At 37.7% G+C, this 17,883-nt stretch overlaps 1 protein-coding gene across 1 annotated transcript in view; it reads right to left on the bottom strand.

The window, feature by feature from the left end:
* The window catches only part of LOC107740173 (protein diaphanous homolog 2-like), a 429,112-nt gene that overhangs the window by 245,459 nt on the left and 165,770 nt on the right, over window positions 1-17,883 (bottom strand). Inside the window, exon 21 of the mRNA XM_016552518.1 lies at window positions 10,931-11,045. Coding sequence (XP_016408004.1) covers window positions 10,931-11,045 — 115 coding nt within the window. The remainder of the gene's footprint in view (window positions 1-10,930; window positions 11,046-17,883) is intronic.

Here is a 17,883-nt window from a genome sequence, read left to right as displayed (position 1 = left end):
ATTTGTTGTGTCTCCCAAAATGCGTAATAAACATGCTTTTAGTCCCGGTGTCCTCATATGAGGACATGTATGAAATCAACATCCTGTTTCGTAACAGAAAGTCATATTTTGATTTGAAACCCCTTAACATTTTCCTGAGATGTTGATTTATGACACACAGTTTAAAAATTAGTCAGATTTAAATGATAATTACAAAATATTATCATATTTCCATAAGAGTGTCACTAAATTAATATCAGACATATTTGAAGACCAAGGAGAGGGAGTGGTCATAGTGAAACATCCAAACATTTAGTATCTCTGAAAAGCCCTGAATGTGCTCTGTACAGGACATCCAGACTTAAAACTGTGGCATGTATAGTCTCAGAGAAATCACTAAAATATAATGTCCTCATATGAGGTCACAGGGTCTCAGGAGGTTATGATACTTTTATGCTGCTTTTCTACCCTTTTTGAAGAGTGAATGTTTCAGTCCCTATTCATTTTGAGTGTTTGAAAAAGAGCATAGGAAACAGTCTGCAAAATTTCACCTTTTGTGTTAGTTGAAAGAAAAAGTCTGACAAGTTTGGCATGACAATTTTCATTTTTTTGGGTGATCTCTTTAAATCTCACTACACCTTCCTTCCATATTTGAGGTCCTTTCAATGCTTCTCTCCTTGACCTCTATTCTCTGCTGTCCACGATAGCCCACCCCTCCCTTACTTTTTTCAATCCCCTCCAAAATTCACTCTCTTTTCCCCAAAATGTCTTGTAACGCTGGTCTCCAATCAGGGCGAGGGTTGTTGTGTGGTTGTCTGGGCTCTCGGCTCAGCTTTCCATTGAGAAGAGGCGTTTCACACCTCAGAGTGTGTTGTTGATATTCAGTGAGGCTCCTTCTTGAGCACGCAGCACCGGGATTGTTTACTCGACAGGCAGGCGAGGGGAGGCGATGGGGGGACAGCGAGCGTATCGTCCCATCTACTCTTCAGACCTCTCTCTGCACTCTCTCGCTGCCCTGAACCAATTCCACCTCAGAGTCTCGGGGACAAATTAAACATGATAAGACGTCACCACACAGGCCTAGAGAGCAGGGGGAGAGGATCGCACCGAGATGTGGCCTCTACACTATTTTTGATTTGTATGGAAATTAGGAGTCGAACTGCTCAAACAGCCAATAAAGTTGCAGTCTGGGAAATGTAACATTTAGATAAAAGACTATGGTGGCAATTACCACTGATAACATGACCAAAACAAAGAAAACAAAGCATGCGGAAAGTAAATAAAACGTAAATGCTTTTGAATTATGCTGCAACAGAGAAAGTCTATAAGGATTTTTGAAAATACTAACATTTCGTCGCCTTGGAATTATTAGGTTCTATCTGACATTTTTGTCAGTTCTCATTCTGACAACACTAATTTTATGTTTTAAAACAAATTATAAGTAAAATGTTTGTATTTCTTGAAAATTGTTGCTTCAATTAATGTTTTGCAAGATAGAGCCTTATAATTCCAAGTGGAAAATTACTTTTTAGAATTAGAAGGTTCTATCTGCATTTTACCTGTTCTAAGAAATCCCCATTTACAAATTTGAGAAGATTTTGATATTGTACATTTAGAATACATTTAGGATCGCTGTCATGTTCATGTATGGAAGAGACTTGTTCCCCATATCATTTTTTCTATATGGAATGCAAAAACTTTGAAGCTTAATTTCTAGGCAGCGATTTGTACATTTTAATCAATTCGGTCTCACATCTTTTAGTTTAATTAATTTGGTTTAATTATAATCAAGATTAAGTTTAACACTAAACAAAGTTAATTAAATCCCAATCAAATATTGAAACACAATAACTTCTTATATACAACATATGTTGCTTATAATATCGCAAAACGTTGATTTAAGTATGAAACTACACGCAACCTTGTGATTCACCGAACTAATTGATTTAGGAAGATTTGCAAATATTATTATTCTCAAGTACTTTGTCATAAGTTCGCCTACATGAGAAACACTGTGGAATTAGTTCCATTAACATATGCAGACATGAATATTTCCAAACTGCAGCAGCAAAAGAAACACGCCCATCACCACACTGTGAGCGGGGCGCATCTCTCTGGGGTACTCAGAGTCCCCATGCCCACGTCTGGGATGCCTCGTTGTAGAAGTAGTTTGATGCAGACCCCCGCAGGGCCTGAGAGGATGTGACTCCAGCCTAAATACATCGTCTCTCACTGTCAAACCCCATGGCAGAAAGAAAATAAAGCTCCTCCCTTCTCTACTCGTCTGCCCGGGAGACTATATGCCTCTGTAATGTGCCGTTGTTTTTGGTTTCTTATTTCAGTCTTGTTTTTGTTCCCTCTAGGCTGCATGTGGAGGGCACACGTCACTATTTTGAAGAGATGTTGATTATTCATGTACCCCATACTGACAGGAATACTTTAAATTATCAGGTAATGCAGGGCCTATTTATCTCAGTCCTAGCTCGTCCAATCATGTCACACTACTGTACTGAACATGAGATCATCAGCAAGTATGAAACTAGAAGAGTGACACAGAGATTAAGCCCATGAATATGAATGTTTTCTCTTTGTACAAATCAGAATGTCTTCACTAATGTCTACTTTCCCTTCCCTGGGAAATTAAACCAGGATACTTGTCTTTTAGTGAGTACTTGCTAAGATAATATGACTTGTTTAGATTAAAGATCTTGCGCCAGAAAACTTTTATTAATCTCAGGCTTAACAGCTTTGGTCGAGAGAAGTTGCATGATATATTTAATAGCTATTCCAAGTATAACACATAATTATAGTGTTTCTATAGACCGGATTTGGACATCCTGTTGCAGTAGCGTAAAACAATGTCGTCTCTTAACTTTCCTTAAACTTTCAGGGAAAATCAAGCAGAGAAAAAGAAACCAGTAACTTCCACTGCCTACTCAAAAGTCTACGATATAAACGGAAAGCAAAAACTTGCATTTAAACATCCCCCAAATGAGGAGTTATGAGGCAAAGATTTCATTGAAAGTTTTAGAGTTTCGAGACAGGTAGCGCCGCATGGTGGTATTTTCAAATGGGCTGTTAAGTGCAGTGGTTGCCCAAATTGCTCCCCTCTGTGATAAGATGATTAAAGTCAGTGGGACATCCGAGTGTAGCAATATGAGCCAAGAACGGTGGGGTATCCTTCTCAAAATGCACAGACTCCTGTATCCAGGTCACCCCCTGTGGCCTCTCTAATGCACAATAAACTCATTACAGGCCATTAATATTTAACTATCTAATTTTCCTGCATAAGTGATTTATTAGAGAACGGCAAAAAGGAGTGAGACTGTGGGCCTAGGCAGAGGCAGAGCACAGTAGGCAAACAAAGAAAAATTAGCACGGGCCACATTGGCTTTATTGAGACAAATTGGCTCTGCGTATGAGAGCAATTAGAGAAATCACTTTCTTTTCAGAAGCATGCCACCAGAAAGCAACTCTCTATTTTTGGTATGAACCCTGCAGAATTCGATAAAGCCCTCTGCTGTCAGATGAGTAGAATTAAAAGAGAGCAAAAATCTAGAGAGCCTAGCTTCAAGGTCAGAAAGAAGCCAATCAATGGCATTTTGATGCATTGTTGGGCCATCTCGGTAGCGTCCTAGGCAGCTATTTTCTAAGTACACTGAAAAACTGAAGTTTCAATAACATTTCAAAACAGCAATGCAATCTGACAATGATTGCATCATGAATTTACGATTTTAAGAAGTAGCAGGTCTACTTCTCCGATACGGTCTCTGAAGCCAATGCTGCTATAAACACTTGAGAAAAAAGCTGTGATTTTTATAAAAGTGCAGGTGCCAAAACCAGTAGTGATCTGATGATAGAAAGAGCACGCCATCATACGAGTGTGTGTTGAGAAAAATAGTGTGTGCTTGTGTGCACTTGAGTTTTTAGTGCAAGAATGGGTAGCCTTGGGTCCAGATGGACATGTTGACGTCCGAGGATGAGTGATTTTCTGGAGTGATGAAAGAGAAAAATTGAAAGAGAGAGAGGAGGGAGAGGGCCAGAGTCATGTGGACAGAGCTGCACTGGCAGATGCTTCCATTCGCAATAAACAGCATCAGCAATAAACAGCTCTGTCCTTAGGGGAGACAAGTGGAATGATCTAACCCCCTGTTCAAAGCGCTTTAGCATGCTGCTTATCAAAAGCCTCCTTTATTATTTTACTGTGGCATTAAGACCAAGCTGTTAATATGAGCCAGGCTGGAGAACAATTCTACTGTGTCCTACATTCATCTGCCACAGGGCGTAACAGGATTGGCTTGTATGGAAATAAACACAATTCTAATCAGGTGGTGCTCCTATGTTATAAAGCCTGGTATGGAAACCTCAAGGATTCCAGTTTCCTTTGATACTGGGATCTGTTATGTTACATAAAATACATTTGTGTCTGTTCGTGGTAATGCCTATATGTCCTTTTTCAAAGACATAACACTGCTGGCGTTACAGATTACAGGCTTGAAACTGACAACAAGGCAATTCAAGCCCAAAAGCCTTTTATGGGATCTTGCTTCTGTCTTATATCTAACAGTGTGTGTAGGGATTTGAGCAAGCATTTCTGATTTCGGAAAAACCTGGTGCAAGAGCTCTCGGGTACAGAAACAGAATACTGGGCCGCATATCTGAGGACTTTGATCGCGAACAGGTTAAGCCTGATTCCATCATTGAAAAGTGAAAGTGTCCGGGTCGTTTCAGGACCCTCCATAACCCAAGAATTAAGCCTTGGCAGGGGCACACAAGGAACGTCGGGGTACTAAGGAGGAGGGAGGAGAGGAAACAGTTGTTCAGAGAGTTCAGAGAGAATTTGATGAAATTTTGCCTGATGAATGGGAATCATGCCAGGCCCCTTGCGGGGAAGCTGAGGTCCTGAGTCACAGCCATGTTTTTAAAAGTGAAATCTGTCATTAATGCTTTACACAGCTGGCAGAAGATCTAAAAAGATAGAAAAATGAATGATTGCACAAGGACTGAATATGAATACATACACAAATTACAATCCATATATACATAAAGACTAGGGATGCACAGAATGTTCGGCAACCAAAATTATTCAGCCAAAAATAGTAAAAAAAAAAAAAAGCTCTTTCGGTGTTCGGCTGAATAAGCGAAAAGACCGAATAACTTGTACTGAACAATGACGTGACGCGATCAAATAGAGGTGCACACTGACGTAGCAAACATGTTGGCAGTGTGGAGGCATTTAAAAGTGTCCAAGAAAGACACAAAAATCATTACAAGCACCGACAGCGAGAGACTGTTTAGTGCTGCATCTCATGTCTCTGATGAGAAGAGGAAGGGTGGTTGCTGCTGGTTACTGTATGATGATTGAAATCGCCAAATGGCCTTAAACAATTAGTAAATAAACTGCAGAATGTTGTTTTCTAATACACTCACAAATAGCATGTATTCAAACAGCGCTGCACAAGCTCGCAGCGCCAGAGTTCAAAGTCCAAAGCGCAAGGAAAATCTGCACTGAAACAGTGTTACTCATCAGTTGCTCAGTCACATTTGTATGAATTTTTACAAGGCATGTGACAGTGTTATATATGCGACAATCATCTTCCCAAATTCATAATTAGAATAATTTATAAATCTGCTGTTGTCAACAAAAAAAAAGCACTGAGGTCTTCCTGCAGGTTTCTGAAAAAATAAAAGCTCCATCAACATACAGTACATAAATGTTAGTATTGTAATTTTACTATTGTTCTGACAATAAAATAAGTAAGACAATAATAATGATAATAATAATTACAACAGCTCTATTAATACATTTATTATAACATTCACACATAGTGTTCAATTTGGGATCTGTAATATTTTCTATTGTTTTAAAAGAAGTCTCTTCTGCTCAGCCAGGCTGCATTTATTTGTACAGTAAAAAAAATATTATTTTACTAACTTATTAATTTTAATGCTTTGTTGATATAACGTCTGCTAGAATGTTAAAAAAAATTTCAGTGGTAAGTAATTTTTTTATAATTGTTGTTTTGTAATTGACCTTTTCTTTGAAAAGCAATAAAAACGGTAAAAAGCTAATTTTGGCTATTTAATTTATGCAATGGTGAAAAAATTGGTGAAAAACAGTGTTCGGTATTCGGCCTTCGGCCCAGTGTTTAATTTTGTTTCGGCTTCGGTCAAGAATTTTCATTTCGTTGCATCCCTGTGGCACATTTGTTTGATATTAAATGACATTTACAGAATGTCCTAAACTTACATAAAATAAAACAAATTTAATATCAATATCAAATGTCATTTTAAATATTTTAATTAATTCATAATAAAATAATAATATAAAGTTATCCTAATTAAATTACAAGCACAATTAACTCTTACACAAATCATATTGTGAAGGATTTTCCTACATCACAATTCAACCTTAAAGTACCACTTTTGTGCTTTTCCAAGTCTTCAGTAAGTAACTCTATCTGCATCTACAGTCTACTGCATCTGCAAGCCACACTTAAAAACCTTGACCTAAAACAATTTATTTGAGCATGGCAAGATGCTAAAAAACAGCATGACCCATTTGTTTACTTGGGGGCAACAAATATTGATTATGCAATTAACCACAATTAATTTGATCATAATTAATTTGATAATTTGACATATACTGCACAAAATGTGAACAAAATATTTAGCCGCTTGACAGCTCCAATTCTTGCATTTGCTGTACTATCACACTGCTTTAATCTTTACCACTGATTCTGTGTGAGATATATGGGACTCTACAGCTTGACCCTCACTTGCTTTTCATTGCTTTTTCTCTCTCTTTCTCTCTCATCATAGGCTCGCCGGTCATTAAGAGACAAAAATGATGGTAGTCCTCCTTTTAGAGGTCAAGTGCTGCCCTGGGCTCCTCCTTCTCCATGAATTACTTCAGCATTGACACCAATTATTAAAATACATCTTCATTAGATCTCGCTTCAGAGCTCCATCTGTGGAGCAGCCAGTAACCATCTTCACCACCCCATCGCACTTAATTTACCCAGATAAAGCTCATCTATTGCTTGAGCCACTCAAAGCACCAACACCAGCAGGGCTGAGCAGTGCTCCCCAAAAAGCTCCTTCATTTCGGGTTACTGCTAGTCTATGTATGTGAGAGCAAAGAAAAAAAAAAGCTACCATACGACTTCATTCAACATCAATTTGCACTTCAAACCAATGCAAAAAACACAGCTTTCCTCACCAAGCAGGAAAAGGGAGGAGTGCGAGCGATCACAGAGAATATCGGTGAAGTGTTCAGGTGCTGCAGTGAGTTCAAATTTCTGTAAGAATTCATATGATGCACCGTTTAAAGAGGACAGTGGTGCTGATGGGGTTTATATTTCAAAAGCAACAAGCAATGCATGTCATCACCGTGCCGAAGAGTCAGACTTCTATTATCTTGAGAGCGGATGTCAGCAGTGAAGAAAACCTATTAGGGCAAGAGGAGGAGCAAGTTTTGCCAGCATCCATCTTATTTCAGCGGCACATAAAAGTGGAGGCGTTGAATTGCTTTTCAAATGCAGTAGGTCATGCCACACACTCAGTCCACCAGTGTATCCAATTTGATCCCCCAAGCAGAAACACAAGCAGAACCATTGATTGATACTACCAAGCGAAGGGAGTCTGGGGGAAATAGGGAATAAGAGTGTGAGAGAGAGGGGGTGGAAAGGCCAAGCAACTGTGGCTACAAGGAAAACAACATTACAATAAAATCGGAATCTGACAAAGAAGAGGATTTAAATGAGGTCTAAGCTGCATTTCTGAACAAATAACGTTGCTTCTAAGGCATGTATTGACAGAAGGTGACTGTCGACAATCTTGCAAATCTCCAAGACTATGATTTGGAATGAAAGGGCACAGAACACTAGGGTTTTTTTCTCAAAAGGTCAAGCCCTGAGCATATCTGCAAAGGATGGACCATTGATTAAACCAGTTAATAAGTAGTGAGTATTTTCTATAAACAAGTCGCTCTCAAACTGAGGTCAAACAGTGCACGACAACCTGCCCTCAACGGCACGAAGCAAGACTCTGGAAATATACACTATTACTAACAATGTTGATTCAAATTATGTTATTTAAATTGTTACTTTCCAAGTTTTGGGTTTATAAAACTATTTTTGTTGTACTTTTTTTTTTACAATAAGATATACATTATTTTTACTCTGACAGAATGAAATGTGAATAGGTAATATTCTCTTTAAGTTTCCTGGTAGTGTTCTGAAATGTCTTCAGGTCCATAAACCACAATTTTAGTCCACAATCAAAGACGAAAAAAAAAAGAAATAAAAAACTGGCTGATCAACAAAAAAATATTATTCTGTTTGGCATCAAAGTCTGTGAGCATTTAGATGTTTGATTTCCTGAAGACAAGCTTAAAAAGTGGTCTGCCTTTGAGGTTTACTGGATTCACAATGTTATCAATAATTTAACCAGTCTGACAGAGCAGTTCCAAGTGTTTCTACACTGATGGGAGAAGTTTTAGATAAAACTTGCATAGCTTCCAAAACTTCCGAAAACCTACCAAATATTTGAATTAGATTGCAACATTTGAAAACAGTTTTCAAAATAATGTGCTAGACTTATATAAATGTTAGTATTATTGTGTACACATATTTTATTTATTTGTATTATTATTTTTTGCTGCTCTGGTAACTAATGTAAAAATATGCCATTATGTGTATACGGTTCAAATAAATACATAAAATAAATATTGAGGTGATAATATCAATTTCATCATTGTATAATAAAATGAACAATTGCTTTAACTTGCATTCTGTCTGTAGTTTGGCCCTATTCCTCAGAAGCTCAAAAAAAGACTACTTTTCAATACAGTAGGAGTCTGGATCTCTTGAAAGACATAGATCTAAAATCCCTGTTGATCACTATATCCTTGTTTTGTTAAAAGCTATTTAACACCAGGCCCTTTGAGCAGTGGGGGAGAAAGAGATGCTGCGGCGTAGAGGAAAAGAGGAATGTAAAATGGAGCAGCTATCAATACCAAATCTCAAACACCAGTAAGACTAACACTCTTAGGGGGAAAACTAGATAACAGTGGCCCATTTTGTATACTTTAAAGAGGGCAAGAGCACATTTACACCTCCTCGACTCATTGTTCATTACTTGGCGGTCTCCAGATAAACGCTTTAGCTGTAAGCGAGTTGTTGAGAGCGCTTTTCCCTGGCACTTTCAAGCGGACCACACTCACCACTACATAAAGCAGCAGTTGCGCAGACAAATGAAGCAAAGCTTGACCAACGACTGCTCTGCCAGCTCTGCTATGAGGATTTATAGCATGAGGCAAAAGCAAGCATCTGCGTAGCCTTATAAAGTAATTCATCCCTGGAGACTGCCAGCTGCACCTAGTCTCAAAATACGCTGGAGACAGGGTGAAGACAACACCTACCACCTCCTCCTCCTCCAACTGGTGCCATGAAAGTATATTTTAGAGATGCAGTTTTGGCAGTACACTCATCAGATGGCAGACAGTTCAAAGTCAGTATGATTACCAGTGGTATAGCATCACTCTCTCTTCCCTTCCACTCTCTTGGAGTGGTGATGTTTACCATTGGTTAATAATCTTTGAATTAAAAGTGGTACGAGGAAGTAAGGTTATACTCGTTGCGTGAAAGTTCCCAGAATGGGTCCAAATCACATCTTACTCACTTCAAAGCTTGAGTCGCAGAATTCTAGCTTCATCTTAAAAGAACTGCTGCAACTATCAAACACAGAAAAGCATATTTCATTCATGAAGACGTTCAGTTAGGGTTCAGAAACAGACCTGGGGAGAGTCGAGTCAGTGGGTACGCTTCAGGCGTAATTGATAGGAACTGAGCCAAAGATGGGTCCCTGAGGACCTCCTCAACTCTTACTTATAAAACCTACACCTTTGCAGAGAAAAACTAAAGAAACAATACAAAGTGTAGACAACTGAAACCAAAACACAATTATATCTAAAAAAAAAAAAAAAAAGGTGCTTGGCTACACAGGAACAGGCTGTGTTTTTGTCAGCGTCTCAGAAGAGGAAGTACAAACCCCAGTAGTAATCAGCAGCGGTTATATTCAAGAGTCATATGCACTTCTGCACATTTTAAACCACCACATTATGCTTGAAGTGTTGCTGGATGGAGTTAAACAGGCCGATATAATGTCGATACTGGAGAATAAGAGGAGTTATCTGGAGCTCTGCCAGTGGGCTAACGCTAGCAAACTCCACAGACCGCGGCCAATCTGCTCTCAGATCAGTTCACTTCAATGACTGATCATCTGACCGCCGCTGCACACATGAGCAGACTCTTCAATTGTGCTCAATATCTGACAGGCCCTCTGCAATGCCCCTTTATGAAACAGGCATTAAAATCTACCGAGGTCACTCACTGTCAAAGGTTCAACTTACTGCCTTGCCGAAGGAAACATCCACTTTATCCTTCTCCAGCAGTGTGAATAAACAAGGGAAGCAAACGGAGAAACAAACTGGCCAAAACAAGAGTGCAACTCTCTGTACTGTAACTTTCTCTCTCGTTCTTTTCTTCTTCACTGTCTCTCGGGGGGCATCCAGTGAAGCGGAAAGGCAGCCAAGCTAACCAAGCATATCTGTCCTCTGCTCCTATCGAAACCCACAGCCGCTTAGAGTACGGTTCCCGTGAAGGAAGAGGGATGCTTTGTAAACTGACTCTGTGCTGACATGTAAAGTACACTTCCAACTCTGCAGCTCTGCTAATTGGCACAGAGCTAAACGCTTACATAATCTGATTCTAGAGACTGCATAAAAAAGGGGAAGTCGGTGGAAACTGAGACAGCTTCATGAAGATAATTATGATTTCACAGAGACGATTGGTTTCCCAATGTTTGGATGGATAAAAGCGGGTATCAGGGTAGCTGAAACTATGTGTGCCTATATGATTAGGGGGGAGGCAAAGCAGGTTGTCCTTACCTCTGGATTTAGAAGAGAAGGACAGTGAAAGCTTGCTGAACATGTCCGGGTTCTCAAACCGCTCCTCTTTGACTCTGAGCCAAAAGCAATTTTCCGCCATCTCCTGAGGCACTATCTGCAAGCACAGAAAAACTCCATCAAACACCAGCAGAAATAGAGCAAGCAAGCACCACTGCACACTTAAGCACACACACACATGCATACACAAAGCATGCATACCTGATTCATACATCTCTCAAGTCTTTAGTGACACATGGTCTTTCAGAAATCAGTCTAATATGTTGATTTGGTGCTCAAGAAACAGTTAATATCAATGCTGAAAACAGTTGTGCTGCTTAGGAAATGTGATACATTTTATCCAGGATTATTTGATGAATAGAACTTTTAAAAAATGTAACAAGCATTCATTTGAAATATTTTTTTTTCTTTTTGCAACAACATAACAGTCTTTAAAGTCCACATGAAATCAAAATGTACACTATTTTCTTTTCTTTTTTTAGTGCACATAGCTAGTGTTGAGATGAACAATTAAAAAGTTAAACTGAAAAAAAAATGTTTGTCTTTGTAATCTTTAATCAAAATAAAAAAAAAACTTCTCTGATGACATCAGATTGACAGCTTGGGCATAATACCATTAGTTTGCTGTGAGTGAGAGATGGTGAGGAGAAAAATACCACCCTCTATTTAATATTTTGTTTCAGTTTTATATACATTACAATATTAAAGTCAGTAGCAACTTCCAGTTCACAGAGACTTTAACTGCCCGTTCACAGCAATTTAATGCATGCTTGCTGAATAAAAGTATGAATTTTTACTGACCCCAAACTTTTAATTGGTAGTGTATCCAGTAGTGTATTTTTCAAACATTCCATGCCATAAGTGTTGAATTTTTAAGTTAAAACAACCTTTTTTTTAATTGAAGAATGCATTTTACAGTATATGACTAATATACCTCTAATATGCTTCTTAAGGAAAACCCACCAGATACCAATCAGATAATGTAATTAGGACTTCCTCACAATTGATCAGTCTACTAATTACCCAGACAACCCAGCAACTACACTGCGAAAATATGTTGTTCATATTCTAGAAAATATTTGCACATCCCTTGTGTGTGTTTCTGTTTATGTGTGGGATTAGAATCAGGATCAAAGTGATGTAAACTAGCGGAGAGAGGTGGCAGTTTAAACTATGTATTTTCTCCCTTACGGTTTACATATAGTAACCTCCTTCCCCTCATCATCTCTGCCTCATTCTCTCCGCTTCATTACAGCACTAGCATAAGGGAATTCAACTGTGCTACTCGTCACAGTCAAAGCCAACATGTGTGTATGCAATAAATTAGGTGCCGGCATGCTAAGAATTTGAAACCCAAGACTTTAAAGCTATTGTTGTTTTTTGCTGAGAGAAAATTGAAAGAACTCTCCATACATATAAAACAGTCTCCAGTTCATCACGCCAACATCTTTAGTAAAGTGTCTCCAAAGCACAGTAGCACCAGGACCAAGGAAAGACTTTTGTAGTGCGAAACTACATGTTTTTAAAATTGACTAGTCAGTGCCTGAAGACAAAGTCTTGATTTCTTCTTTTCAGACAGACAGACAGACAGACAGATAGACAGATAGATAGATAGATAGATAGATAGATAGATCTGCATATTAAATGCATATTAAATAGGTAGATTCACTACCTGTCAGCCTCTTAACGTCAGTATCAAACCTCCGTTTCTGTCACCCCAAGGTGTAATGTATCAATCTTTTTTTTTTCTTTATTCTTTTGATCTGCAATCAACACATCATCATTCAAACCCAAAAGAAAAGAAAATGACGGGTTACGTTTGGCACAAAATGACACCTGAGAAGACATTTCTTTCTTAATCTCAGTGTACATTGTTGTTGTAATTTATATAATTGCAGCCCAACCGGTAGAAAACTATATCCAACAGCATATACATACATATCACCATTTTCAAGAAATCTGTGGGATATAATTAGAATATTGATACAATAGCTGGGAAACTGTCAGCATCACTAGGAGTTGCTAGATTTATGGATAAAAAACCTTTTGTATTCTCTTTCATTTTAAATAAGATATGGTAATTTCCTCAACCTCAATAATAATTTAAAGGAAATTAAACAGCACATCATGACAGGAGCAGAAAACAGGAAGTCCAAAGATGTGGTGAAATGCCTCTCGATTATTCAATAAGCCCATTCTTGTATGAAGTGTTTTCATAAATAAATCTGTAAATTGATTGTGGAACTATTTGCTTAGAGTAGCATCGCCACCCCCTCTCACTTAGGCCGTCTGCACTACAGAATTATAAGTGGTCTGCCTGTGCCTGAAAGTCTTACCTAGCTAGCCAAATAAAATGATCATTTAATAATGTAATGTAATGTAATTAGGGGTGGGAACCTTTAGTCACCTCACGATCCGATCCGATTCCGATTCTGGGAGTCATGATCCGATTCCAGAATGATTCTTGATCTACTTTTTTCCCCCCTTATTAATTAATTAGTTTACCGACTTCAGAATCTTAAAATCCTTACATTTACATATCCTTACATAAGTAATTAAGTACTTTTTAAAATAATTACAATTTGAAAAAAATAATTAAAACAGTTTTCCATTCAAGAACTGTTTTTCTTCATCTTTACTGTTGTTTTTTACTATGACATCATAGACAGCGGGAGATGTCACGGATCTCTTTTGAAATATAAGTAGTAATGTGGTTTTTCCTGTCCGTTTAATCCCTTAAGACATTGTGTTTACATTAATTTTGCGTCATAAAACCATTTTGAGACGCAAGTGCATTAAACCACATACACGGAGATGCGCACAGCCACATGCGTGAGCAGTCTTCACAAACAAAGCGTGCGTCAGCATTTGAAATTGAAAGCAGCCTTCTGTTAGTGAGGTTCATATTTGAAATATGTCCACTGCATTCCAAACTACATAAATGATGACTTCGTAGAGCATTTGTAAGGAAAATACTGATGGGCGAAACCGCACACTTCAAGTGTAACATCAAACAAAGCGATCGTCTCTCACAGTGCATCCTGTGCAATGAAGCCCACAAATGTCCTTGCAATTCGCTTCAACCTTTCTGAACTTTATGAAAGATTATTTTTAAAATAGATTGGTGATAGTGCTCTTGAAAAATAAAGATGCTAATTCGTTCATGTAACATGAACTGTTTGCCAATATTTTTGTAGATTAACGTTACTATCTTAAGTGACCTTTTGTGGCCTAATATCCACATCACATATTGGTACGTTTGAACTAGGGTGTTGCTCATAAAGTATGGAAAACCACGTTTTACACCGATGAATGGCTGAAGGGGTTCATTTTAAAACTATTTAACGTTAGCGCTGCCGTTGAACAGCGCGCACGTCGTTTCCATCACTCCAGTGCACCTCTTCTTTTCAATCCATCACGTTGGCATATTACGAATAATAATCCATAAACAAGTGCATTTTGTTGCACAACATCGTAAGGCTAGAAATCGAGCATCGTGCAGCTGGAACCTAAATTGGTCCTCACTGGATCTTCACACTCCCAAGCTGTTAACAACTGTTTCGTGCCAAAGGAGGAGCACTCGGAGAAAGACTGAAAACTGAGATGGAACTACTGAAGGTACAGTTTAAAATGCAAGCCATTTGGCTACTTGTTGTTTTATGTAAGGGTGAGAGGAATTGTTTATTCTTGTATTTTTCTTCATGATCAGCAGGTAGTACTTCCCCTTCTACTGTAAATTAAATATTAAACGTGATGATATTTAGGTTCTCAAACAAAAAAAGCTGACATGCATTTATGTGTGACAACAGTTCAGTGAGGTTATGTTTTGTTGCCTTCAGTTAATTTCATGGACTTTCACAGAAAATATTAAATAAGTTGTTTATATATATACGTTCAATTTCAATTATAGTATCAACTTCAGTTTCAAATGTAAATCAGTTGTACAGAGGACAATACAGTGTCGGTAGGTTTTTATTCAACAAGCTCTGTTGATAGATTCAAGCACTGTTTAATTTGTAAAAATTTACAAAAAATTTACTTCATCTGTTTTTTAACCCATGTGATCAAGCCAAATGGTGAAAGTAGCAAGGAACAAAATATTGTGGAGGCAAAAACACCTTGGGAGTGGCTTATACAGTTTGTTGCTCACCTGTTGACATTTTTTGCACCCCTGTTTTACACCACTAAATTAACCTCTGCCCTTTTTTTTTTTTTTTTTAGGGTGAGCAGTGTTCTGTTTATGACGAGAGGTGGTCATCAGCTGCATTATAGAATTTCTTGGGGAACATTTAGGAGACCTCATCAAAGAATTGAAAGTATGCAATCTTAATTTCAATACAACAGAAGTGTGAATATATCAAAATGTTCATTAAAATAGTACTCTGATGAAACCAATATTTTTGTTTAAATTTTACTTAAATTTTGTTGTGTGTGCTATTTGCTACTTAATTTGAATGGCTAATTTTTAAGAACACGTTTGATTAATTCTAACTCAATTCTCAATAGTTGTTTAATTTAATTAATATTATTGCTTGTAATCTGTTGCCACAATTTTATTGAGTAGATGTAGTGTATTATTTTTTACAGTGTAAGCTCAGAATCTTCTCAGAATAATTCTCAGAATTTATCCAGAATCGTTGGAGAGAGAATCGCGATGCATCGATGAATCAATTTTTTCTCCCACCCCTAAATGTAATGTAATTTAATTTAATTTAATATTTAATTTAATTTAATTTAGGCAAGATATAATTATTCCTTCATAATGTTTAGTAAGTTTTTAGGATTATGAATATGTACTAATGTGGTGAAACACTCTAGTAAAGGTAATGGTAGACATTCAACTACGTTCCATTTAGTTGTTCATCCTGGCGCCTACTTTGCACCACATTCTCAATGATGATCCACATTACTGGACAGTATCATCGCATTTTCAATCTCACTAAGTCCAAATGGAAGAGTGAAAACACAGAGAGACTGACAGAGTGAGAAACGAACGGTCTCATTAGTGTGCTGCCTCATAAGGGCACTTGTGAAATAAACGTGACTCCTCCAAACAGAGTAATTAACACAAGGTTCAGCCAGGGTGACCTTGTTCACGCTCAAGCAGCAGAGAGAAATATTGTAGCTTCCTTTCGCCTGGGGCAGCTACACCCATCTCTGGGCAGAAAGTGAGCAGCTCCAAACGGTCTTAGCTGCAGATGCGAGCAATCATTTACTTTTCCATAAAGGAGTGCGGCTCCCCTGTGTGGGTGTTCTAACGGTTGGAGAAATTACATTACAGCACCTCCAGGCAACAATCTCCAATGTGGCTATTTGAAAGTCCGTTACATGCTTTAGGGAAAGATCGGGAGGAGTGCAGGGGCTGGAGTGTTTCCCGACTGCCGGCTGCTTTCACTGTCTGACTGTTATCTTCCTCTGTTGTGAGAGATGGAGGGGTCTCCGGTGGGTGATTTAAAATAGCAAGAATCAAACTAATTAGAATTCTCATTTTCATCCTCTCTCACTCTCTCCATCACCTATCACCGTCACATCAGCATAATGACACCTGAGAGATCTAAGCATTACCACGCATGGCATCACCTTGTCCATGTCTGTCTGAGAGTACGAAAGACACAGCAAACATATGTCAATAAATAAGGTGCTATTATTTAAATATTCAATATTTTACTATATTTTATATTTTATTAGCTCAGCTATTTTGCAACTGCTTCAAATCTGGCTAATCCTAACATATTTATAACAAAATAGAACAGTTTTTTTAACTCAAGTACCGTATTACAAAATGTGAAACAGTTTCTGTGCTGAAACCAACTTATTTATTCATTTGTAAATAATAATCATACTTTTTAGCTAGAGTTAATCAAGTTCAAAATAAAAACAAGCAAATATTAAAATAAAATTAATGTATTATTTATTATTATTATTATTTAATTCACTAATTACATACACACACACACACACACACACTACTGTTTGAATGTTGGGGGTCAGTTAGTTTATTATTATTATTATTATTATTATATTGTTTATTTTAAACAATATATTCATCATAGGGGGAAAATCACGTTTTTACACAAAAAAAGGATCATGTGACACTAAAATCTGAAGTAATGCCTGCTGAAAATCCAGCTTTGCCATTTTAAAAATAAATTACATTTTTAAAAGTATTTTAAAAGATGTATTATTTTAGATTGCAATAATATCACAATTTTTGATCAAATAAATTTGAGCCTTGGTAACCACAAATATTTATTTTGACATATAAAATAAGTATTTAATACAACATGAAAAGCATACAGTATAATATTACTAACTGTAATTTGCTCATTTTCCAAATCTCACAAAGCCAACTTGCCTGCTTAATATAAAAGCATTACTACAAAAATGGATCCTAAATGGATCCTGCTTTGTGACTCTTGAGCTTTTCAAATTTAAGTAGCCCAGATTTATACCATTTTTGATTGCTAATTGAGTTTGTTACAAAGAGTTATTTATATATAAGAGGTGGGCATCAATTAATCGGATGTTTTTTCGCACTGTTATGCGCAAAATTCAATAATGAATTCAAAAGTACTGTATTGCTCATTTTATTTTAAAAGTACTGCTATATGAACAAAAGTTCCTCTTCAGGGGCAGCGTGGAAACTACTGCCAAATGTGTCTCAGTGGGTCCTGCACACTTTAGAGAAGGGTTACAGAATCCAGTTTGGTTCTCCTCCGCCTCGTTTCAAGGGGTTTACATCCACGCTGGTGGGCCCCGAGCAGGCTCTGGTCATGGAACCAGAGTTCCCCGTTTGTACAAACTAGCGTACCAGATCCTTGTGTGGTCCCAGGGAAAACTTCTCTCGCTGAGAGCAGTTTACATTCCTGGGCATCCCAATTTGGGAGCAGACATCCTGTCGAGGCAGGGGCCGAGGCCCAGGGAATGGATGCTTC

Source organism: Sinocyclocheilus rhinocerous, unplaced genomic scaffold (genome assembly GCF_001515625.1).
Source record: "Sinocyclocheilus rhinocerous isolate Xijiao unplaced genomic scaffold, SAMN03320098_v1.1 scaffold584, whole genome shotgun sequence".
Classification (NCBI taxonomy): Eukaryota; Metazoa; Chordata; class Actinopteri; order Cypriniformes; family Cyprinidae; genus Sinocyclocheilus; species Sinocyclocheilus rhinocerous.
Note: the sequence above shows the minus strand (reverse complement) of the source record. Positions and strands in the feature narration are given on the sequence as shown.